Source organism: Peromyscus californicus, unplaced genomic scaffold (genome assembly GCF_007827085.1).
Source record: "Peromyscus californicus insignis strain IS unplaced genomic scaffold, ASM782708v3 Scaffold_7__1_contigs__length_154581171, whole genome shotgun sequence".
Taxonomy (NCBI): Eukaryota; Metazoa; Chordata; class Mammalia; order Rodentia; family Cricetidae; genus Peromyscus; species Peromyscus californicus.
In genome coordinates, this window is record NW_026294595.1 from 99,763,474 (window position 1) to 99,790,042 (window position 26,569).

Genomic DNA, 26,569 nt, shown 5'->3' on the forward strand with positions numbered 1-26,569 from the left:
CTGTTCTCTGATTCTCAGTCATTTTTTTTTCTCTGCAGTGTATTTCTCACTGTGAAGTTCCTTTACTCCTTCATCCAGGCTAAGTTAACACAAGCATTCTTCATACACACAAAAATGTATGATTTACAAATACTAAGAAATACCTTCACACTGTGTGCCTTTGATTCTTGAGTAGCCTTTACCACATATGGGATCTGTGGGGGAAACAGAACAAGATTAACATCTGCCTACACTTCCCAGGGAGTGCCTGGGACAGGAGCTGGATTTTGCTGCTATGAATGAGCATGGGGTTGCATAGATAAGGAAGAGCAGTAATGGAGTAACTCCACTAGCAAAGCCCAGCTTGCGGGAATTGGTGCTTCAGGAAAACGCTGCAAGCTGACCACGTGACCACATGGAGCCAGAAAACGGCAAACTGACCAGAATCACATCAAACTGATATCCTTGATACTTCTCTGGTTTCCTTCAGGAATATGTTTTATCAAGGTCATCTTTAAATATCCCATGTGGACCTAAACAAGTGAAGTAACCAATGAGGTGGTGGCTTCTCTTACCAACTTGACATATGGTACACGGGCTCCCCCAGGCAGCACCAAGGGAAGAACAGCATTCGGACTTCAAGGTGGCTCCATTGATATTGATCTCACACCGCCCATCGATGACAGTCTGCCAGCAAGTGCCCTTGATGGTTTCTGCAGAAAGAGGGCGGTGATGGACGGTGAAGAGAAGCTTATCAGAAATTCAGGTATCCACTGGAATTAAGCTTGAATAGCATTATAAAACAAGGAACAATGGTCATTTCTAATGTCTCTCCTCTATCTAAACTTCTGTTGCAGTCAAAGCAGCCATTAAGCATAGTACCACTGAATTAATTATTGATAAACACTGAACAATCATCCTCAAAAGGATAAATACCTATGCAGATGGTTTTGGTTGGATCCAAAGTACTTTCAGGAGAACATTCACAAATAAAAGAGCCAGGGCTGTTCTTGCAGACTCCATTAATGCAAGGGCTTGATTCACATTCATCAATGTCTGAAACGAAAGTCTCCATTACTACTGAAAGCTGCTCTTAGGCATAAAATGCATACCCCGATTTCGGCCTTAATTGTTACCACGTATTCTTCATTAGATAGTAAAGCTGGCCTAGACAGGTTTTTCCAAACTAGAAGGAATGTCAAAATACTAATTGAGCATATTTCTTCAGTATAGAAACTGGCATATGATTAAGTCTTCGTATTCAGAAAAATCTGGAGAAAATTATGGATTCAAATTATACATGCACAACATTTTCTTCATCTATTGAGTGATGGCAAATAAAATGCCAGCTAGAGGCAAATGAAAATGAACGCCCTAAAACCACCATGAAAGGGTGAGCAAGATGCCAAATGCAAGTAAATACCATCTGTGGCTAGAGTTTGCACAGAAAGTCCCAACACAATTGGTCTGATTCGCTGAAACAGAAGAGACTCCAATTTACTCCTCAGGTTGTCTAAGAGCTTTCCCAGACAGAGTAAAGCACACAGTGCAAAAACAAAGGCCCAGTTACCTTCACAGGTCTTTAGGTCCGGTTTGTACACAAATCCCTTGGGGCAGGTACAGACGAAGCTCCCAGGGGTGTTTCTACATTGTCCATTGTCACAGAGTAGACTGTTCAGCACACATTCATTAATATCTGGAAAGACAGCAAATGGGAACATTTGCAAGAGGCTGTCCCTCCCAGGCAGCCCCCTTCTCTTTTGGGTTAGGCCTTCAAGTTCCTAATGGTAAATCAAGTCCACCAAAGAGGCAAGACTCTTGTTCCACTGGTTTTCTCCAAATAGGAGCTTCTTCTACTTGTCCAAACTAGGTATCTACAAAGCCTCAAGCTGCTGGGTGCTATTTAATTCAATTCTTGGATTCTCTGAAAATTAGTAACCATTACTTTTGTAGTTGTTTTTATAGCATTAGAATTAAAAGGACTAATCTCGCTGGCTCAAGGAACTAAATAAATAGAAAGAAGCATCAACATGATGGTGCACGTGTGTGTGTGTGTGTGTGTGTGTGTGTGTGTGTGTGTGTGTGTGTGTGCATATTGTCTATTTAAGTACATTCACTGCTGTGGCTGGAGTAATTCCACATGGCCTTCACATCGCCTCCCAAAGCTGGGGCTACAGGTGTGCATTCCACACAGAGAGAGGTTTACAGAAAATAGTCCTAGCAACTAAAGAATGCTGAAGAAAAATACAATGCCCTAGGCTGACGGTTTTCCTCCCAACTAAATGATTTACTTAGTTTCTGGATTCTTCCTTCATTAAAGGCTGTTATCACATGGAAAAGGTGCTTGCTAAAGTTAGTATACAATCATTATGACTGAAAACAAGCTGGGCTTTCTCTGCTTAAATCGAAGGAGTGGCTGGAGAACTGTTTAGGAGTACTAGGAATGGATCTGGAGCCATGTGAGAAAGGCTCCTGACACTCTGTGCTTCCTACACCTAACAGATTCCCAAGTGAATGTGGCATACGATTCTTCACAAGCTGTCAAGAAATGTCACAGAAAGCAAGCTCAACTTACCGACACAGTTTTTCCCAGTTATGTCTACTTCATATCCTGAATCGCATACACATTTGTAGGTCCCACGGAGATTTTCACAAATTCCATTTGGGCAAATATCAGGATCTAATGCACATTCATTTATATCTACAGCACCAAAAATATTCAAAGTCAATCACATTCTAAAACAATCATTAAATGAAAACAAAACAGTACAATATGTGCAACGACCTTAGGATTTCTCACTGGGGTTTGAGTTCACTTGGAAGAGAATATTTCTTTCTTTCTTTCTTTTTTTTTTTTTGTTCACTGTAAGATAGTATGAATCAAATATTCCCTCATCCCAGACCCTGGAGGGAAGCTGGCATCTGAGCTGTGACTATATGATCACCCATCATCCTTGAATTAAACTGAAGAAGATGCCCTGGATGGTCTGAGCACCAGGATGGAAAGTGGATGATGCACAGAGCCCAACTCCCTGACATTACCTCTTCCCCCCCCCCACGCCCCCTTCTGCCTCCCATACTGCCAACAAGGTGATTGCATCACGGCCTTGCTTCAGATTTTTATTAAGTTCAACAGCATCTTCAAAGTGAAGCATGAATAGTGTGCTTATTGGCTCTAAATTAGATGCTCATGCAAGGCCCCCACACCACTGTGTGGGGAATTCCTTCAGCAGGTCCCTTTACAGACTGAAAGCAAGCTTGGAGTCTCTGCTCCGGCCCTGAGGAGGCCGGGCATTGCCTCTTCTGTGCTCTCCCATACCGAGCAGACCTCTTCAGTGGCAGAGAGGGAGGAAGAAAGACAATACGTGGACGGATGGTCCCTGTAAGTCAGGGCGGTCATTTGCTTCATCTCCATGTCCTTATCAGAGCTTATTTGATTCCCACTGACTCCTTCATCGCCAGCTTCCTTACTTCCCCCTCTCCCTCCATACTCTCTCCTCATCTTTATCCACTCATGTCATGAAGTGAGTTAGCCAGTCTCGTTCCCCCCAGAGCTCCCTAGTCCAGTTGCTTAGTTTCATGAGTGAGGAAGTCCTTCCTCCTTCTCTCCGTCTTCACACCCATCTCAGTAGTCTCTTGGTTCTAGTCTTTTGGATGACACTCAACATTTCTCCAATTCCTAAACAAATAGTTCATTTTCTTTTAACTTAGCTAGTTGCTGTTATTTCTTGCTACAAAATTTAAGTGGTATCTTATGACTGAACCATTGAGAATTAGGAAATCTTTCAGATTGTGAATGGGTTAACTGCTTGTCCAATCCAACACCCCTCAGCTTTGATTTGATATTGGAAATCCATGAAAGGCTCAGACTGCCACTTCTCTAGAATGAGCAATGCCAGCCATTGTATCTCACCTACAGCTCCCCATCGACTGCCCCAGGAAAGGCCAGTGAGAAAGCTCCCCACCCGCAGTCATGGGTGTGCCACAGCAGCCCTGCCATGGGGGCTTCTAGGCATCCCATGTACATCACACTGTGATGACGTAAGGTGTCAGGCCAGACTGTCACAGAGTAACTAGATACCCACAGGAGACTCAGTACTGCCTCTGCACATGCTTAAGTCAGTAAATTTCAAAATGACGCCTTACCAGTGCCTGCTGAGGTCATGCCCGGCCCACTGCTACAGAGTGCCTGGTATTCCGCTGCAATAAATTACCAGATAGTAAATGAGTCCCTTGTTTGCAGAACAGGTCAATTCTGCCATTGGCTCACACACATCATTTCCTCCAAAGTAAGGAGAACCGAGCTAGAGTGGTAACAGAAGGCGGAGGAGTCCCCTGGGGGAGTCACCTTTATACTGGGCTTTCATTTGAAGGGCTCCACAGCACCACCGCCGAGGAAATTGACTTTGAAGGATACAGGGAAGTCATATAGCACTTTCTTGGGCAAAGCACTTTTGGAAAAGGTGTTTTTTCCTACAACTCAATTTGCTCACCAGGGAACACTTTACACATACAGTGAAACGTGCCTGTTAAAATGTGGTTTCTTAGCTGTTAATAAAACTTTTCCCCACCATCCTGGGAATAGTTCTGTTTCTCAGTTCTAGCTGTTTTTCCAGGACAATCAACTTCTCACATTTCCTCAGTTCTCTGCAGATGCTCTGGGCTCTCCTCACAAGGACACAACAAAGCATCTAATGTCATGTGCAAGTGTATTTTTTTAATCATTGGGATACCACGTTCATTTTCCATGGTGAATCCACAGGAAAACTTTTGATAAAAATGCTAAAATCATGCAGTCTTTCATAGTACACTGACCTGTGCAGAATCACTCCCCAAACTTGTGATAGAATCAGCTTTATAATGCTTGTAATTGTATAAAGTTTTATATACCACTCTAACAACATTCAGAGGAGTGAAATGGTGAATGATGAGAAATGCAAGCTGGAATCACACTTTATACAAGGAGGAGGCTGAGCTAGACCTTTGCCTGCCCATGGATTCTGGCAGCCAGAATCTGGGTCACAGATGTTTGTGTTCAGGAGACCTGCACAGGGGGAATGGGACTTTAGCAGAGAGAGCAAACACTTGCTGTATTTCTGACGGTGCTAGATATAAATGCGTTTTGAGAACATAAAATTAAAAATTAATCTTTTAGCCAGGCATGGTGGCTCACACCTTTAATCCTAATACTTGAGAAGCAAAGGCAGGAGTATTTCTGTAAGTTAGAGGCCAGCCTCGTCTACATAGTGAGTTCCCAGACAGCCAGGGCTACATAGTGAGACCCTGCCTCAAAAATAAAAACAGCACACCACACACACACACACACACACACACACACACACACACACACACACACACAAAACCAACCAATCAATCAAACAAAAACAAAAAATCAGCATTAAAAATGAATCCTCCAAAGTGTGTGTATTGTAACAAATAGTAATTTGAGAAAAGCAGTCAATGTTTTTATTTTTTAAAAAAGCATTTAAAAGGATGCCAAAAGAGAACAAGGAGGACTCCTGTGGGATGTTCTGTATGCGGTGAATGTGTTGCTCTGATTGGTTGATAAATAAAACGCTGATTGGCCAGTAGCCATGCAGGAAGTATAGGCGGGATAAGCAGAGAGGAGAATTCTGGAAAGAGGAAGGCTGAGTCAGGAGACACCAGCCTGCCGTCCAGAAAGCAGCATATAATGGCACAAGGTAAAGTCACGGAACACGTGGCAACATATAGATTAATAGAAATGGGCTGAATTTAAATGTAAGAGCTAGTCAGTGGTAGGCCTGAGCTAATGGCCAAGCAGTTTTAATTAATATAAGCTTCTGAGTGATTATTTTATAAGCAGCTGTGGGGTCCGTGGGGCTGGGCAGGACCGGAGAATACTTTAGCTACAGAGGACCATGTCAGCTACTGTATATTTAAAAGCCAGACATTGAAAGACAACATCAAGAACAGAACAAAGCAATATCATAAATAAAGCATAAATATAAGCCAGAAGTTAGTGGCCGCGGCCTTCCGGTTCAGCTTCCGCTAAGCCTTACTGCTTCAAGAAACTGGGTTTCTTTAGTGGCCTCCTAAACCCAGGTTTTTTCTCTGAGTACAAGCATTCTTTGGACATGCTCGTGGTCCAGAGGGGAAAACGTTAAAGACCAGTATCTGTCGCTTCCACTCCCGGGCATAAGCACGGTCATCTCCCAGCTCTGCTGACACACACCTGTCTCATACATACACGGTCTGCGAGAAACGTTCTTGAAAACTTAGTGCAACCAACGACAGAACACACAGCTAACTATGGTTTTGTGCCATCATTCTGTTTGAATAATTTTTATATATGATTGAAGTGTATTAAATGTGTACTTAACTAATTTTTGATGACATGCAAATAGTCCTTCTTTCTTTTAGGTGGAGTTCCTCATTTTTTTTTGAAGTCCTCCCTTTATCTAGCTTCTTACGATATTTAATTTTGAACATTGTAATTTCAAAAGTTATTTTTATGTATGAATCCTTTGAGATCGTACTTAGGTTAATTTTTAATGAATTTTACTTAGGAAGGAGATGAAATAACTGAATCTTACATATAAACTCACCAACTGTGGTATTTTTTAAATTTAGTCCAAGCTTTATTTTAGGACAATAAAAGTCAGTTGCTGGGCTGCTTTGAGGTCATATTCAAACAGTAAAAACCACCATCTTCACCTGAGTAAGCGTCTCTTCCTAAACGCATGTCAGCCTTTCTCCCCCAGCACCCTTCCCTCTCTCTCTCCAGTCCTCTTCTTTCTCCCAAAGTCCTTGTTACTGCTTTCAGGTCACATATCACATATATCCCACTACTCTCTCTCTCTCCTCCCATCTCACTGCCCCTTTCTGCTATCCTCTCTCTCTCTCTCTCTCTCTCTCTCTCTCTCTCTCTCTGTCACACACACACACACAATTTGCATATGGGAGACATCATGAGATATTTCAATAAACTATTTTTTCTTTATAAATATAAATAATTACATCTGCATAAGGCTGTCTAGTTACATCTAATGAAATTTATTTTATGGGTGAGAACACTGAGAATTCCTTGTCCATATAATTCCATTTCATAATTATCTTTATTAATGAAAGTCTTCTCAAATATTTAAATGAGCAAAAATACACATGAATAACGAACCCCTCAAATCCCTCTGCCTGCGATTTGGGGAGCAGAATTTTCACTCACTGCCTGGCTGTCTTTCCACTACGTGTGCCATCTCAATGCAGAAAAATCCTGTTTCCCTAAGGTTGAATAAAGCCATTTAAGAAAAGTACACCAAAATCAACATGTGGGATGTGAACAAAATTCACAAATGGCCTTCTGGGAAGCTGTTGGAAATATTCAGGTCATCTGAAAGTTATTTACTTTTACACTGTGTAAAATCCTGCTTTTATAATAGCTCCTGCTTAAAAAGCAAGCATTCTGAAGCTGCATGTGTTCCAGGGAGTGTGACCAGGATTGAGGTGGGTTGGTTCCTACAGAGGCGCATGCGCTGCCTATGGCCAAGGACTGTGAGGACAGGGAGAGTAACGTGTGTCTAAACACTGGCTAGCCACTGTAAAGACCCCTGGAGTGTAAACAAGACACCCCTGGAAGCATAAAACAGCCTTCCCAGTGACTTCTATGAAAGCAAAGATCATGGATGGTGGCAGAAAGTGGCAGTATGAGAGTACCCCCATATCACTCACCTGAATTCTGTGCGGGACATGGCTGGCAGGGTTCCCCAAATGCGTACTCGGTGTTGGCACAGCAGCACTCGGATTTGGTGACAGCGCCGAACAAGGGCTTCACACACTGGCCTCTCCTGTAGCCCCCATAGCACGTGCTCCGCATGTGTGTGTCTAAACAGGAGGAAGTACTTGCCATCATACCGCCATTTTAAACAGATAAGAAGCCCCACATCAGAGCCAAAGCTGCCTTTATTTCTCCATGGTCCCTGTTCTAACTCACAGAGAATGCCTGTGTTCTCAGAACTCAACAACGAGAAAACAAAAATAAAACAAAACTCTAAAAACACATTAGCTTCCGAGCAGGGGGAACCAATGGCCAGAGTCAACCAGTTTCCTCCGGCTATCATAGTTGAGCAAATTGTGAGGCCTTTAAGTGCTGGGATTATTTTTCATTCATTTTTGTCTTCCCAGGCATGCTCAGAGCAGAAACTTTATAAACACTGCATGAAGGTTGGGTCTCACACCATGATAAATAAGACCTTTATTAGAAATGTGGCTTACTTGAAAATAAACATGCAGTTATTGAATGACTAAATTGGGTTTGCTTTCCAAAAAGGAGAAAGTTTAATCTGTAAAAGGGTCATTATACAAACCTGCAGATGTTGGTCAACTAAGCTGTGTTATCTTTATCTCTAAAGAAGGAATTTCCCACTTTGCCCAATCCTTTCCTAATTCAAAGGGCTTATTGAGTGTCTTTTAAAAGTAATTTGGATAAAAGTCTTGTTATTAAACAAATCTCAAAGCCACATAAAATTATCATTGCATGTTTCTGAATTATCCATGTTTCCATGGCATGGCAACATGCACTTTCCTTGGACATTTAGTTCTAAATTAAAATGTATACCATGAAATGGTGTACCTACACGAACCAACTCAAAAGATCATTATCCACCAAGGAAAGTGGGAGAAAATTGAAGACAGGTATATACTCAGGGCAGAAAAAGAAGAAGAAAAGGCAAAGATTACCTGGCCTTTCCTTTATTTAACCTTATCTTTCTATTCCTAACTTTAGTATCCAATTTATCTAAGAAGAGAACTGAATTGGTTAGATTATTGTTCTGCAAAAATCAGTGTATCTTATCTGCTTGGGTAGGACACATTAGTTATTGACATGCATTGCTGATTACTGGAATATTTATCATAAATTGGGCTGTGGCCTTTTCTTACCAACGCACACACGTCCATCAAGACCCACAGCCAGTCCGGGAAAGCATTCGCATCTGTAGGAGCCATCAGTGTTCACACAGCGCCCGTTCATGCAGATTCCAGGGGTTTCACATTCATTGATATCTGTAGAGGGAAGAGGCATTTCTTTAACACCACTGAACAAGTTCACTATGACAATACTGGAACACAGGTGCTGTGGAAAATGACTCCAGTGGCCATAGCAGCATGGTAGTGGGATGCTGCTCAGTGTTCTTCTAGAGATGGGAAATGCAGAAATCAACTGAGCTTGCTGCTTTTCTATTAAAAGCCATCTTAATAGAATCCTCCAAAGATGCTTCATATCAAAATAAAAACACAAAAGCCAGACAGGACTGGTGGAGGAAGGAAAATGACCACGAGAAGACAAAGGACTCTGTAACGCATCCCACTGCAGCCATGCTAGGAATATAGGTTGACTATAAACTGCATCTTTGGCTGAGGTTAAAAAGCTTTTCCTTTCCGCAGCCAACTCCCAGGCTGGCATCCCAGCCTTGCCTGGTCCCTCTGGGACAATTAGTGAGAGGCAGACATTCAATGCCCGAAGGAGCACCACAGAGAGGAGAGAGAGGAACACAGGATGCCTTTAATGACAGCCCCTGGTCAGCACAACACTCAAAGCCACTGGGACACAGTAAAGTCTTTCTTAAGCACTGTTGAGGACTTTTAGTGTTGTACGTGTGTCCTTAAGTACTGGAAAAAGGTGTCATTGGATCCATATTAACAATAGTAGAGATTTCCCCCACTGATAGGTCAAAGTAGAAAGGGTACCCTGAGGTTTGGAAAACAAAGATGCTTAGAAACAAGTCACTTTCTAATAGTCCTTTTAAAGTATACAACTAGAGTAGGGGACCGTCCTTTCTTCTCCTCACTTTCAACTGAGGCAAATGGAGAGTGAGGCACCTCTGGGTTTCACTTCACTTGTGTTGTTTGGCACAATATGCATTCCAATGGTTCAAGATTTCATGTTCAGATGGTACTTAGAACAGCAGTTATATTTAAGAACGTGACCTCAGATTGGTTCATTTGTGGCAGGCATCTTTTTGTTCAAGCAGAGCCCTACAGTACACCAGTGGAGCATATATTCTGAAGAGCAGCCTGGAGGCTTTCCAGCAGGACACGAAGTCCCTCAGTCGGCAGAGACTCTGTTGACTGAACTTTTGGCAGTCATGAGTTTGTGGGTTCAGTCAGGATGACGGATGAAAAGAAAATCTCATTCCACAGCAAGAAGAGGAACACGAGGTAAATAAAAGCAGCATGTGATGGCCGCTTCCTTTTCCCTCCTAAGTGTGCTTATCTGAGCTCTGTACACTAGGGGAAAAGATGGGGACAATAATATGAAACAATCTCTCTCCTCTTCCCTTCCTCTCTCCTCCTCCTTCCCTCTCTCCAGAAGGCCAAGTCCAGGCGAACCAGTGCAGTTATCAATTCTTCCACACAACTCAACACTCTCCTCAATGGAGAAGACACAGTTTCCATGACTATCAACGGCTTTGGAGCCTCCATTTACCTTTGAGGTCATAATGTCCTAGGAAACAGCATGATTCAATGCCAAGAGGCTGTCACATGGGTCACCAGACCTTGGCATTTCAGATAACCCAGCAATTATATCCTGTCCTCTTCTTTCTCACATGTACAGCACTTAATTTGCACAACCTGATGGTGTACCTTACTGTAGACTGTTTCTGTGTCTTGGACCTTTCTTCCTTGTATCAGATCCTCCTGGCCAGAGTTCAATGTGCATAGAAACCATTTCCCTACTTCAAAATTTGAAAACCTCAACTGTTTTCAACTGAAGACAGGTTGTGGTAGTTTGAAAGTAATTGGCCCTCGTAAGCTCCCAGGGAGCGTGGCATTCTTAGGAGGTGTGGCTTTGTTGGAGTAGGTATAGCCCTGCTGGAGGAAGTGTGTCACTGTGGGGGCAGGCTTTGAGGTTTTCTATGCTCAAGATACCGCCCAGTGTCACAGTGAATTTCCTGTTGCCTTCTGATCAAGATGTAGCCAGCACAATGTCTGTTTGCACGCCACCATGCTCCCCGCCATGATGGTAATGGACTGAACCTCTGAACTGTAGACTGTCACCTTAAGTAAATGTTTTCCTTTATAAGAGTTGCCGTGGTCATGGTGTCTCTTCACAGCAATAGCAGACACGGGTTTTCACAATACTATAAGCCATCAACGTGAAGTTCACAGAGAATGCAGGGAAAGAACCAAGGGCTGGGAGCTCTTAAATGCTTGGAGGCAGCACACCTTGCCAAGAACTTAAGACATGCAAGGCTTTCTTCCATGGCATCTCAACCAGAGCTGAGAAGTAGGTCCACTCAGAAGAGGCGCCCTGTGACTTTATCCTGCCTTTTCAGCATGTGAGGCTACATTTCTGAAGCAAATAACTGTGAGCAGAGGCTCTTGGCAACTTCATAGACTTCCTGGGCTAACATTACATGTAAAGTTCTGAGAAGTTTGATTCCAGTTCATATCTTGTACCTACCTGCAACAGTTACCCACCCCTGACTCCATACAGCAGGAGATAGGAACAAATTTGTCACCAACAACCCTTGTTAGTACCCAACAGCACAAACGGAACTTCCAAGTTTTGCTTCCGATACTTGAAGCAATGAGATCTAGTTCAAAAGTTATCAGGCTACCCCAGGACTCCTGGTTTGTTCTTCCGCTTTCTCCTTCCTTTTTTTGCTTATGTGACTGGGTAAAGCCTACGTTCATTGTTATAGCTAGATGAAGCAGTAAGGAATACAGCACCACAAGTAAGTCAGCATTTTCCCCCAAGGGAAGATGTGGTGAGTGGCCCAAGGTAATGACCAGAAAGGTCCCCAACTGTCCTTATTCCCCAACTGGAAGGAAAAGGCAGAACTCGGAAAGATCAGAAGGAGCGGCAGACCCACTGGGACAGGTCGACACCTCAGCTCCTAAAATCCCACCTCAGCTGATTCCAGGCTCCTTTGAGAAGAACCCAAACACCCTCTCTGAAATAAGACTAGCCTTGTTTCACTAACCATGGCTGTCTGGATCACTGAACATAAGAAGGAATATCAGTCAGGTTTCAAAATCAGAACCCAAGGGAGTCTACATGGGAAGAGGACTCTTCAAGGAAGGTGTAGAGAGAAGAAAAACGGAGGCAGAGACCACACGTGAGGGTTTTCTAGCACACACCTTTGCAGTAGCGCCCGTCTGATGCCAGCTGGAACCCAGGCTTGCAAATACACTTGAAGCTCCCATCTTCGTTGATGCACATCCCGTTGAGGCACATGTTTCTGATGCTGCACTCATCCATATCTGGAAACAGAGACACATGCCCTTCGGTCAAGAGAGGAAGGCTGCCAGGTGAATAGAATTCCGGCTTTTCACATTTCTTTCTTATTTTCTGTTATTAAAGCCCAAGGCTAATGTTCACCCAGATGACAAATACAAAGAGAAGACAAGGCACGTGAAACAGGTGTCTCAGGTCCAGGCTGACTCAGCCGAGGTTAGTGGGCTCTTTGGAGGATCGCCCTCCACAAACGAACAGGAGTGCTCCCTGCTTAGTGAGTTCAGACTTAGTTCTGATACACTGAAAATAAAACAAAACTGAGGCTGCTGGCAAGGAAAATGTGTGTAGGCTAAATCCTGGTACTTTTCAAAAGTAAAAGACTATAGCTAGAAATAATATGAAGTTGTGTGGGTCGGGAGGGCCTGGAAGGGGTCGGAAAATATGAATAAAATACATAGTATGAAATTCTTAAAAATAAAAAAATCTGGAGAATAACAAAAAGTAGAAGAAAGCTTGTGATTTTAAGCAATTTGAAGCAGATATTGCAAAGATGGACTTAGTAAGTGCTGGACTCGGCTATGGGATCCAGCTGAGCCTACTAATATTTAGACCCCTTTGATCACAGAGACAGTTCTTAATTTCAGGGGCATGCTGGTCTGTGAGCTATTGAAGCTATCCCAGGAGGCTTGCACCTCTCAACATGACCTGTTTTCACTTACAGGCTTTTAGTCAGACTCAAGTAATTTATGATTTTTCTTTATTTCTTTTATTTAAAAAAAAAGATTTTTTTACCCTAACTGGGAATTTTGGCATTAAGTCTGTGGATTGAATCACTGAGATAATATTCTGCCAAACATGTTCCTAAGAACAATTTTGAAATTCTTTCAACATATTAACAGATTCTTGGGCTCTTTCCTAAAGAAGTTGGAAAACACGATAAGGAGCACGCTCCACTTTTTGCTAACGGCCCACAAAGTGGAAAAGTCATCCACAGCAGTCACATTTACTTTGCAAGGAAAAGCTGTTCACATGATGAGTTCAGAAGTCAATATAAAAGGCTGCCTCTCCATACCCACGTTTCTCTCAAAGCAATTCCACATGCCCAGACGCTGATCCGTGGGTCTTATTGCTAGGCAAGCACTTTACACAAAAGGATTACAAGTGATTATAGAAGATATGGGCTTAAGTGTGGTTTCATTGTTATTTCGCTCTGTTTGCTATTGTATAAAACTACACAATATACAAACTTTGATTGCATAAAGATAGGAAGGAATGGTACATTCTACAAAAGCTTCACCACCACTGGGTAGCTCCGAGAGATCACTGCTGCTAGTGTATGTAAATGCTGTTTGACACACACAAGTGTGACGGTGGCCACGACAATGTGGAAATTTAGGCTTGCCTTTCAGACAGAAGTATGTGAGACACATTTGACGGTTTGACCTTTCACGCAGCACTGGGCTCTGCCTTGTTCAAGGCTGCTGGTGCTGAAGTTGAAATGGGAGGGGAGCCGCCTCATGGCCCAGCCATTACCTTCACAGTTCTTTCCATCCCGAGTGACGTGGAAGCCCGCGTTGCATACGCAGTGGAAGCTGCCGTCTGTGTTGATGCAGCGCCCGTTGTTACAGATCCGGCCGTTCTGCAGACACTCGTCAATGTCTGAGGTTAAAATTAAAAAGGATGAAGATCATTTGGAGGACTCAAAATTATTTTCTTTCTCCTCCATTTCCAAACTTATGACCTTAATCTTGGATTTCAACGATAAAACCCATCACCATACATGTCATACCAAATAACAAGGTATGTGGGATCATCAGTATCAGGAAGATATGAGACAGAAAAAAAATCTTTACATGATCACAATCACTCTTACTTCCTATTAAGGCTACTCAGACGTCAACTGTATGAAGAAAATAGAATTTTCAAGATTTTTTTCTAGATAATTTATTGAGTGGTATATATATTATATGATATTATATTATAATTTATATTGAACTTTGGCTACTATCATTTCTAACATGATTAAAAGGGAAATCTTATAACAATAAGAGAAATAATAACAGAAAATGCTATTTTTTGAGAAATTGCTCAATTCCTTCTAATACTCCTCCATATAACTACAAGCAGTTCTGGACCAAGTATAGCTTCATTCATATACACACAGCTCTTAGTCTAAACTCTATGACTATTCTCCCTACCAAACAAAGCATTGGTCCTGTGGGCGATGTCCCCTGCCCCATTTAATAATCATAATAATATAATAATCATAGTAGATCTTAGAAATGTTAAAAAATGACATAAACTCAAATAACCTGTACCTGATCTCTAATTTCATGATTAAACATCCACCCCTAATAGCCTCGGGTAGCCTGGGTCTGGTCCTTCTGTCCTAAGAACTACAAAAGGATGACCCTCAAAGAGGATGGCTCAGACAGCCTTGTCTCTGCAGCATACAATCGTTCCCATGCCTGTTCCCAGAAGATACAGAGACGGGCAGAGGTGGATGAGAGCAACCCATCCATGTTGAGCGGAGGCCCTGAGTGCCTGAGGGTGAGCATCCTGCACACCCTAGAGAGGAATGTGCATTTATGGTCTGTCCAGTTATCCTGTCTGCCCAGCGTCTGCACGGTGTCTGTGGTTGACCCTCCTACGCACTTTCTTTCCAGCCTGATCCCACAGTGGTTTCTACATGAGCCATTGGACTAGTTGAAGCAGTCTGGGCTTTTCTTCTGTCTGATCTTTGTGCCAACAATCTCTGATTTCTTTTCTTCCCGCTCCTTTATTCTTAATGCTCACTAAAATCTGTCTTGCTCCACAAAGAAAAATAGTAAAAAATCCACATATTCTTGAACTAACTTTGGCATTCTATAATTTTTTGAGATTAAAATAAACAAGAAAAATAGTCCATCTTTCCTTCTCCCATCTTTGCTTCTCACTACAGAATGCCATAGGGGATACTGTGTACTTCTAGCAATCTAGACAGTATAGAAGTTTATATACTCAAACTTGCCTTCCTCTTCTAGTGAAAAATGTCCAATACATCACTGACATGCTAATTATTTTAACTAACAGCTAAAGTATTAAGAAGATTCTCAACTCAACTAAATACTCAAACTATTAAGATTTATAATTCAGATTGTAGGCTGTTAATAGAATTATGTAGAAATATTGTGCTTCCAGTGATGGTGATATTTCTCTAAATTTGAGCAAATTCAAAGATTTTGAAAGTAGTTCAGGGATGAACATCAAACCTGCTCAATTCAGACAAAGGGCTTTTGCCAAAGGAAGCAAATAAAATCATCTCATATTAGTAGATTCACATTTTTAAGGGGTATAAAGCTCCCTACCTGCCTTGTGTTTAATAGGGCTCACTTATCTTTATCTAGTTTTACTGGATTAATGACACAAGCCAGTCTATGCTGAATGTATAGATAAAGCTTTCAGTTCTTGAAGGGTGGGCACAGTGTCTTATTGATTTCCACTCCAGAAAGTTACTGCATAAACGATATTTAACCAAAAGCATATTGGACAGCTTAATAAATGATGTGAGAACTAAACCTGTGACAGGCAACATGGACGGAACTCTCACAAGGTCCCACCTCTACATGAAGAGCTACAGGAATCCAGTGGTGCTAAGAGGGGCACTCAGTATACTTCAGGGCCTAAGCTTAGATGAGTTATCTAATCCCCAGCAGCCAGCCCCAAACATATATACACGAACTGGATAGGAGGTGGGGGGCACAGGAGGAGGGAGAGGAGGGGGAGGGAAGGGTGGAAATTATCTAAATATAGTACTGATGTCTCAAACTCTCCAAAACATTGCTTTTCATCTTTAAGTTTTGGATAAAGGGAAAGAAATAAACCTGAAAGGCGACCTTTGTGAGGGGACAATTACATCAGTGCTTCTGAGATGTCAGCATGCTGACAGATGGCTGGGGGATCCTGCCAAACGCTGCCTCTAATCAGCGGGTCTGAGGAAGAACTACAGAATCATTTCAGGTGATACTGCTCTTGGCTGCTGACCTCTGCAAGGACCAGAGCCCCTGAAACCTCCTTTCTATGGAGAAACTAATGACACACAATTCTACCAGAGGCTATCCCCGGATTCTGTCACACAGAGTGACCACATCTCCTACTTCTCGGATGAACAACCAGCAGAAATAACTCAAAAAAAAAAAGTGAAAATAAGTTATTCCCTCAGGTGCAAAGATAGCTTTTAAAATAACTGAATGCTTGCCATGTTTGTTAGCAACATCCTCAAAGAAGTGGTATTTGGAATAAGGCACTCAAAAAGCAGCAGGGGTGAGGAGATTAGCTTCTTGCCTTTATGTCTCACTGGATTCCTTCAAAGCAAAGCCTTCATTTGGGACAGATGCTTCTCAGTCCCCAAGAGGCCCTTACCTCTGCACTCTGTCCTGGTGAGTGTGCTCTGGTAGCCAGCTCGGCAGTGACACGTGTATGAGCCCTGGTTGTTGATGCATTCTCCACCAGTACATGGGTTTTTCTCACACTCGTCAACATCTGCAAAACACAGCGTATCTTCGTGAAAGTTGTAACAGCTCACAATTCTAAGACTTTGTAGGTTTCTTACACATATAAAACTTTTTCCTTTAAGGTAAGGAAATAGCAGAGCGGGGCATGGTGACGCACGCCTTTAATCCCAGCATTTGGGAGTCAGAGGCAGGTGGATCTCTGTGAGTTTGAGGACAGCCTGGTTTACATAGTGAGTTCCAGGTCAGCTGAGGCTGCATAGTGAGACCCTTTCTCGACAAAGCAAAACTTGAAAAGAGAAAGAAAGGGAATTGCATAGTCAAAGTAATTTTTCCCTTCCTACTACAATATACCATGTCTCTACCCATTGTGAGACTATTTAAGCAGTTGACCTGCATTCTTTTCTCAAGTCATTTTCACAGAATATGAATATGTTTCTTATTTCTTAAACATTTTTTTTCTCCTGTGAGTCTGGCCTAAGAAAATCAAACAGACACATGAAAGCACAGGGCTGTTATTCCAGCTACTAGGAGTCTGAGGCAGGAGGACTACAAGTTCAAGGCCTGCCTGCACAACTTAGTAAGACCCTGTCTCAAAAATAAAAAAATAAAGAGAAGAGCAACAGGGATGTTGCTGAGTGGTCAGGCACTGGCCTGGCACACGAGACTCTGGGTTCAACTCTAGTACTGGAAAAAAACAAAAACAGAAACGAAGAGACTACCATTTCCTTCAGAGGTGGGTTCTATTTTTTTTCTTAGTATAAAGAAAGTATGCCTCATGCCTAAGCATCTGTTCTATTAAAAATGTGAGAACAAAACATGAAGAGCTAAACGGCTGTTTAAAGGGGGTTCTCATGTAGCACCACCCAGTTGGTCTCTGTAGCCTTAGACCCAAAGTGCTCCAGGTACTTTAAATACTCAGTACCAGGGCCCACTGGTCTACATTGCTGTTTATGGGTCAAAAGGTTCAGCGAGGCTTACTGATCTTCAAGTCTCTTGGGGACAGAGTCAGGTCTGACCCTGAGCCACACACTCCTTCCTTCTCCGGTGTCACTTTGGGTAACCTCCAGAAGAGTGCCCATATGAGAAGGAGACAAAAGGGTTTAAGAAAACAAGAACTAACAGAACTAAGAAACAAATTTCTTTTAAGCCAAAAGAGCACATGCCAACTGGGTGTCATCAGACCCAACAGTCCAATCGTCCTTGTGTTGGACTTCTGAAGACAGTGCCCTCCTGAATGTAGAGATGAAGGGCCGTGAGGCCCTACTTGCCTCCCGAGTCTGAAACATACTAGAAGGTCAGGAAATCCTCTCTCTGAGGTTTTGAAGACACACCCTACCAAAACCTAGCTTTTAAGCCCTGTATAAAAGATAATAGAGTTCTACTGTTTGGAGTCACTGCTGAAGGGGATTTGTTACAACAGCAGCAGATCACCAATACACACTGTGGTGGATGGACTAGGAATGGCCTCCCCAGGCTCACAGACTTGAATCCTTGGTCATTAGAGTGGTGCCACTTGACAGGGATTAGGAGGTATGGCCTTGTGGGAGGAAGTATGCCACTGGGGGTGGGTTTTGGGGTTTCAGATGCTCAAGGCAGGCCCAGTGTCTCTCTCCCTTCAGATCCAGATGTAGAACTCTCCACTACTCTCCAGCATCATGTCTGCCTCCCCACGCAGCTCCCCTCCATGATGACATTGAACTAACCCTCTGAAATTAAAAGCCAGCCCCCATTGAACGTTTTCTTTTATAAGCATTACTGTGGTCATGGTGTCTCTTCACAGCAACAGAACACTGACTAAGACACAGACAATTACAGAAGAATCACAGCATCTCTCAGTGTCAATCAAGCGATCAATGGCATACCGATGCACTCCCCGCGGATATCCAGCTGGAAGCCCTTGTTGCACTCACACCGGTAACTGCCAGGGGTTGGAATGCAGCGCCCATTTTGACAGAGATGGCGGAACAATTGGCAGTAGTCAGTAACGTTGAAAGGCAGCACCCCTAGAGGAACCAGCATTGGACTCCATTAAAATTATTCACACCTATGACATCAGCTGTTAATCTGCTAATAGTGAACAAGATGCTGGGTCCTAAAGGAAGAGCCACTAAGGGTGAGCCAGTCACTAGGGCACAGTCCCATTCAGCCTTCAGAGCTGATTGGGGGCTCCTACCCCTGGCACAGGAAAGGTGCTGTAGCCCAGAGGCTTCTCTGCCTGCCTCTCCCATCCCATCCACCTCCTCGCTCTCAAGCCTCCAGTTTGGGGAAATAACTATGCCAGGGAGGTGTTGGCAGGTAACTACTTTGTACACTAAATGACCTAAAGTATAATGTCATGTATCTTCTGCCATTAATTTGCTCTCTGAATCAGATTTCAGTCTTCCCCATACCCTCCCATATTTAATTGAAGATATCCATAACAAAAGGACATTCATATCCGGAACATACAAGGCTCCCGTTCTTATTTATAAAATGGGAAAAGTTAGAAACATGCAAAAACAATGTAAAAATTTTTACCTAACAACTGGTAAAAATATTTAATGATGGACATGGCACAAACCAGAAATATGACTTGATTAATGCAACAACAACAAAAAAATAACAAGGTGGCTTTTGAATTCTTACTTGGTGGTTCCCGCGATGGAGATGGATACGGATAGTCTGGTGGTGGCCGAGGGACTGGGATCACAGACCCAGGGGTAAAGCCAGGAGGAACGACGGGCTGAAGTGGAGGGCCAATGGGTGGGGGAGGATATTCTGGTCTCCCAGGAATTACCAGAGGGACAGAGCACAGCTTGTTGAAATCCTCTGGAAGAATACAACATAACACGACACAGTGAGCAGAGCCGTGGCTGTTGGGAGGCCAGAGAAGACGCCTCTTCAAAGAAATCAAAGAGCACTGGCCAGTCGGAATGAACACTTCATCATATTTTTAATATCTACGTAATAACCACATTGAGACAACAATTCAAAATTTAAACAAAAAGTGTCTCCAGAGCAGGCACCATGTGTTCCTTTCAAAATCCAGAAAGACATTTACGCATTGAAATTCACCAGGAAAAATGTTAGGTGCCACTTTCTCTGCCCAGCCCCAGCGTGGCTATCGCAGGGATCTAAAAAGCACATCGGAAGGCTTGCATCCTAATTAGAGACAAGCACAATGACATAGGTGAACGACAATGCTATAAGGAAACCCATTACATTGTACGTTAATAATTTTAAAACTCATACGCACACAGAGTAAGGGCTAGCAAGACACACAAGGGGTGAAACGAAAGAGGAAGTTCAAAGCCTGGGCTATATGAGGTCCCCCCACTTTTGGTTTTTATTTTATTTTATGTGCAAAGGGAATCCAGTTCCATCTCCTGCAGGCTATGATCACATGAGTCCTTTCAGATCACTCTTGCTGATATATGAAGTACTAGAGGGAAGAAAGGCTTGTGTGGAAAACCAAGGACAAGATAATAATGGATGCACAGGGGAGGTAGTGATGAAACTGACAGAGGCCACAACCTGTCTCAAGGATAATTTATAAACAAATGGTAGTGTGTGGAGATGGGATAAATGCCAGAGCCACGGGACTAAGAAACCAAGAATGACGACTAGTGTTTTGGTTGCTCAGATAGCTAAATGCTCTTGTCCTTTACCCTGAGAGGGAAGCTGTCACGAGACAGGGGCTGGTGTGACGGGCAGAAGCCAAACTTCAACTTGAGCATTTGAGTTAGGAGATGTCACGCAGCCAAAGAGAGATAACACACAACAGTTGTTGAAGAGAGTTTGGAGCCCAGGGAAGAAGTTAAATTTTTCATTTATTAGTAGAGAGGTAATATGTAAAGCCACGAGATGGATGAGTTCTTCTAAACAATGTGGAAGGTAGGAAGTCCAGCGCAGAGCCCCAGGGATTGGTCTGTTAAAAACAACTAGATGAACGGAGAAGGGAGGTCACAGTAGTGTGGCTGTGTGAGTGCAGCACAGGATTTTGTACGCTGGGGCTCCCTGACTCCATCATGTCTTTCCCTGGGTTTGCAGATTTTGGGGTCGAATCCTATCTTTAACAATACCAGGAATCTATCAGAATAAATCTGAGTTGGCACATGACATCTTTTTTCTGAGTTTCCAGAACGGTATTTTAGACAGCATCTAGCTTCAGGTATATTGGTTTTATCCATTTGCAGCTTCCCTGCATAGCTGCAGATGACCACGGTCCCCTTCTACAAGCAGACTGGTTGATTTTTAATCTTTGCTTTCTGTCTACAATGCCGATAACTTTATTATCACAGTCACAAAGTGATTCTTATATAGCTATTTCCTACATAGTGTTAGAGATTAACATAAATTAGGCTAATGTTTTCCATTACCTATGGACTACTGAAATGCATTCATAACTCAATCTCATGGGACATCCTGCCAATTTACATTTGGCTAAACACACCAGACTCCATGTACTCTACTGATATTAGCGAGTCCATTTCTGAACCTTCTCCAGTCATATTTCACACCTATAACACAGACCTAGTTTAAGCTTCCAGAGAATTCCATTGCTATGCTCTATTATTTATCTAGAATTCTGACCCACAAATTCTTGGTATCTCACTGTATTTGAAAGAGATGTTTCCTTGTCTGTATTTTTCCTGACTCGGGATGCTACGGTTCCTTTTACTAAACCACAGTGATTCTTCCTACAGAATTATCATCTAGAGCACCACATCACTTGCTCCCAGAGGATGTTTTCACTGCATTTCTATGCAGCTCTTTAAGTCTGGACTGTATATATATATATATATATGTGTGTGTGTGTGTGTGTGTGTGTGTGTGTGTGTGTGTGTGTGTGTGTATGTATATATATGTATATGTATGGCATATATATGCCATAACCAATTCTTACTCTCAGCATAGCCCCATAAATTACATATAAGAGCATTTCAGTATGTGTTGGATTTAATTGAATCCTGACTATATTAAAGGAAGCAATTTGTTTCCAAACACTTGTAAGCACCAGGTCAGCCTAGTTTTAATGTTCTTCCATGATTTATAAGAGAGGTTGGATGGTTATCAGCATTTCTGCTAATTAGGTGACTATATTACCTGAAGAACCATTAAATTCACCTTAGCCCTGTACAAAATGTATCTTACTGGGCCCTAAACTCCCGCTTTTCTATAGACTAATGATTTTATCTGTGAGCCCCTTTACATTAAGGAACAGCAACCAGGGATAACTTTTCTCAATAATCTTTACCTTTTCTGTCTACATTCAACCTAGAGATGAAACGTAAATTTTTAAAAAAGAAAGTGAAAGGCTGTCCTTCTCACACCACCGCTTCCCATAGGCGAGAGCTCAACAGCACTGTCGTGAATGGTCTGAACAAACGAAAGCCCACCTGCAAATCATTTGCATGATCAGTCTGCTTTGCACTATGCCTGTCAGGCTCTGCCTTTTAGCTCCCTGCAAAGTCACACACGAGAGAGCGTGAGTCTTCCTGTGCGAGGTCTTCCTGCTGACTCCGCTGTCTTCCCTCCTCTACTCCAGGTCTCCACACAAGGAATCCAATCAATGCTATTGACCCCCAAATTGACATATCCATTTAAGAAGCAATTCTGGTACCCAAGTCATGCATCCTGGTAGAAAAATCCATATGCTTCTAAACAGTGATCTAGTGAATACGTCTGCAGCAAATTAAGAGGAAGGGTTTTTAGGGTGTAGACAGCATGTCCAAAATGCATGACTTGTTAATCATACGTATGTATAGAGAGATAGGAAGATTATATTACTTCTTTAATCCACACATACAATTCTCAGTAATGAGCAGCATTTTATACTGACACCCATGAACAACCCTGTCATCTGCGATGAGAACTCCATGTCCTAAGAGCAGCGCTCTCCAAAGCATTTCATCAACTCTGAGTTCCTCCACCTCTTCACTGCTGCCTCTCAGTGCCCTGACTTAAACATGCCTTTCAGGAATCAAATTAAACAGAGCTAAAAGGTCAGTTTTTAGTTGGAATTTGTGGTGAAAAGCATACTTAATGAGCTGTACCTTCTACCTGAATGTCTCTTACAAGCATGGTTTTGCTAAATGCTATGGAAGTACAGAGAGTGTGAGAAATTTAAGATTACAGTAATGACTAAGATCTCTTAGTGAGATTTATTAACTAGTGACAGAGCAATACATGAACACAAGTAGGCACAAAGCAGAGCAGTACAGATGTTGAGCACAGCCAAAATACCAACCAGAACCAGTGTGTCATGAGGATGAGGCCACAGTTGCCGCTGTGGTTATCTTGGCATGTTGGGGGATCAGGCCATGTTTGCACAGATCCTTGGCCCACTAGAGCGTATGTGACCAGCAAGGGTTGTGGGAGAAGGGAGTAGAAGGTAAGGCATGAACTGTGCAGATATTTTAGAAAAAGAATAACCAATTTACTTTAGAAATATTAAGACTGTTTAAGGGAAACATAACCTATAATTTAATTGAAAAGTAAAACTCATTACGTTAACAACTAACATAACTGGGTTCTGACTCGGGGACTCCAAATGCTGTGCCAAATCTTAAATATTTCTTTGTAGGAAAAGGTGTCATTTGGACCACCAAATGGTGCCTGTGGTCACCTTAATGAAAATATCCTGGACATTTTTCTCTACACCCTCTGAGACACCTGTAAGGCTATTGTCAGGTGAGCTATACTTTGGAAATTGTATGTGGCAGGATCTCCCACTGGCCACTTGGGAAGCCACCCCAATCACTCAGATTGCAGAACAATACACTTTTAGTGGAAATGAAGGGAATACGGCAGATAAATGAGAAGCTATGAAGAAAAAAATCAGGACTCGGCAGAAGGAAGAGAAAAGTGATAAGTGTTAGGGAAAGAGGAGATGTGTGTGGTAAAGGAGTTGGGCTTTATCCCACTGAACTGGTAAGCCCCACAGGAGAGCCACCAAGTCCCTCAGTGAGAATAAGAGAAAACAGAGGCTTCCTGAGAAGGCTGCTGTTCCACAGCAATGAGAGAACTAAGTCGCAAGCAGATATAGAAACAAGCCTTTACCTGTGCATCATCTGGGGGATTCCTCCGTGTCCACACTTCAATTTTCTGGAATCTTATTTATTTACCTGGGTTTCATTTGGATCTGCACTGCATGCACACTCTGCCATGGCTGAGTTGGGATGTGCTATAGATGCTGTAGACGGGTTCTTACCGGTTGATCTGATGGGACACATCTCGGGGGCGACAGTGACCCCTGGAGACCAGCACCGGCCAGCATCACAACAGCACTGCATTTTGGTTATGGACTGCGGCAGCTGGTTAGAGCAGCGTCCATTTGTCAGAGCCGTGTAGCAGTAACCAGGACGAACATCTGAGAGAACCAAAAAAACCACACATAGCCTTTGTGACTGAGCTTGAGACAACACTCCTCTGCCTCCACACCCCCATGCTTCACCCCGGGGCTATGACAGACTGACCCATGAGCATGTGCTTTGGAAAGGAAGCTTTGAACATCCCACTGACCCAATATGCAATCAGAAATGCCTTGTCTTTCCCCTTGCTTCTGCACACTGGGGCACTTAGTCAAAATTCCACATTCCATACCCAAGGTGAGAAGAAATGGTTAAAATCAATGTGCCATAGGGAAAAAAAAAAAAAACCTAAGAAAATCACTGGTGGTGACAGACACTTATTCCTAAAGACTTGTTTCTATATTAAAGACAGCCTGGGTTGTCTTTGGCTTAAACTACTTAATTTGAGCTACATTAGGCAAAGATTTATCTAAATGCATTTGAAAACAACGTTAATCTGTGGCATGGGTTTTTAGTTTGAAATTGTGCCTCAGACTTGTGAGGTTGTCTTGATGGGATGAACCAATTTTCAGCCAGATCTAATGTTTATTCATCAGGTTCCCTTTTGTCCTGAGGCCTTAACTAATTTTTTCAAAAGGTTTATTATTAATAAATTCCAAGACATCAATGATTGCAGATTCCTAGTCCTATAGGATCCAACAGTTCTAGATGAGTTCTTTTCTTTTTGGCAGAAAAGCCTCCTGTGAAAGCTGCATGGGGAGGCACACTCCTATAGATCGCTTTTATTGGATTACATCATGTCTGATTGTCATGACAACAGCTGACACACTGTAGTACAACTCTCAGCTACCAAAAAGAGCTCACGGCACAGTGAAAACCTCTGAGACGTCCCTGTGAAAAGAGGGGACAGATAGCAAAGTGCAGACACTATCTCTGTCTACACAAGTGGAGGGTGTGTCTCTCCAAGTGAAACACACCTCTGTGCAGCCTTACACACAATCACGTTGTGAAAAACAAATAATATCTGAAATATGCTTCTCATTTGACAGATGGCATTTGTAAAGTGAAGACATTTCCGCAGTCAAAACCCCATCCCTAAGTGCCATAAGTCTGAATATTAAGCATCAAGCTTTGCCGCAGAGGGTCATCCACATACACTTGTTGTCTTAAGAATACAAAGCCTTTAAATATTGATGGCTTTAGTGGTGAAATACATAAAGATAAACATGCATAATTTAGGAACATTTCCATTATTTAAGCAAAGAGGAGAAAGGTAAACCTAAACAAACCATAGAGAAGAACTGAGGGTCAACATCACAGACACAAGGCGATTTCTGAGTGGTACTTATAGCCACCAGCAAGCGTAGATGCAATTCCCAGAAATGTTGGTTCTGGTTCCTGTACCTCTGGGCAGATGTCTCAGCAAGAACGGGTTTTATTCCAGCCAGATCCAGGAAGAGCAGCTACAGAGGGTGTGCAGATGAGCCTGCTCTGTGAAGCCCACAGTGGGGCGGGCATCCCTCCATGAAAATGGTGGAGAGATGGACATCCTTCATTCTAACTTGAAGAGCTTCAATGCTTCCAATGTTTTACATGCTGTGTTAGTAAATGTTTGGGGCATGGAACCCAAAGACTATGAAGAATGGGGAGATTCTCAAGCATGGTTTGTATCCCAGCTTCCAATGGATTTGGTGGTCAAAACCCAGTTGTAAATACTTGACCAAATTATAAAATGTGTGCATATAACTTGCAGATGGATGGTTTCTCTTTCAGAGCAAAGCTGGGACCCACAGCTGCCCATGGTAAACTCTTAATGGGTTAATGACTATTATTTTGAAAATTAACTGATACGTGTTGTTACCAATCTGGCTGACTAGTATGCCAAATCAACGAATCAAAGACTCTTGGTCAGTGTGGTAAAATGAAGACTGTTGGGGCTCAAATTACAAGCTGTTATTGGGTTACTGACAGTCATTGATTTACAAATGGTATCAGCAGAGGACCTGAGTTTGGTTCCCAGCACCTATATCAGGAAGTTCACAACTGCCTGTTAACCCCAGCTCTGGGGGATCCAATATCCTCTTTTGGCCTCCACTGGCCCTTGTGCTCACAAGTTCATGAAGTCACATACACACACATCATTAAAAATAAAATAAATTATTTTTAAAAAAGAATACATTAAACCTTCATTTAATTTCTTTATTCATGTAAGCAAAACACCACATGATGTGTGTGTGTGTGTGTGTGTGTGTGTGTGTGTGTGTGTGTGTGTGTGTGTGTGTGTGTATACTGCCTTACCCAGAGTATGTATGTATATATGTAGGTACTGACATGGCTGCTGTGTATGTAGAACCACTGGACACAGATTGAAGATCACTAGTTTCCATGTCCTCGTGAAAAATACCTGAGATGTTTGAGCAAGAATGTTATTTAACCAAATCACTATTTTAGGAAGGTAAATCTGGCAAAGTAGATTGTGTAGAAGCAAGATCAATTAAATAGTATTACAAAATGTCAGAGTTAGATTAACATAGATTCTGGGAAGTGACTAAAGGTAGTCATAGCTGTGCCTTAACTCCCAGACTGAG

The 26,569-nt window shown here is 42.5% G+C and overlaps 1 protein-coding gene across 2 annotated transcripts in view; it reads right to left on the reverse strand.

Annotated features, from left to right (window-relative positions):
• Fbn1 (fibrillin 1) overlaps positions 1-26,569 on the reverse strand; it is a 211,211-nt gene that overhangs the window by 72,522 nt on the left and 112,120 nt on the right. For both annotated transcript variants that reach the window (XM_052722762.1, XM_052722764.1), the window contains 14 exons: positions 23,882-24,040; positions 19,315-19,497; positions 18,552-18,692; positions 16,598-16,717; positions 13,730-13,855; positions 12,100-12,222; positions 8,896-9,018; positions 7,687-7,839; positions 4,126-4,179; positions 2,555-2,680; positions 1,550-1,675; positions 916-1,035; positions 555-692; positions 144-194 (listed from right to left, as the gene is read on the reverse strand). In XM_052722762.1, coding sequence (XP_052578722.1) covers positions 144-194; positions 555-692; positions 916-1,035; positions 1,550-1,675; positions 2,555-2,680; positions 4,126-4,179; positions 7,687-7,839; positions 8,896-9,018; positions 12,100-12,222; positions 13,730-13,855; positions 16,598-16,717; positions 18,552-18,692; positions 19,315-19,497; positions 23,882-24,040 — 1,743 coding nt within the window. The remainder of the gene's footprint in view (positions 1-143; positions 195-554; positions 693-915; positions 1,036-1,549; positions 1,676-2,554; positions 2,681-4,125; positions 4,180-7,686; positions 7,840-8,895; positions 9,019-12,099; positions 12,223-13,729; positions 13,856-16,597; positions 16,718-18,551; positions 18,693-19,314; positions 19,498-23,881; positions 24,041-26,569) is intronic.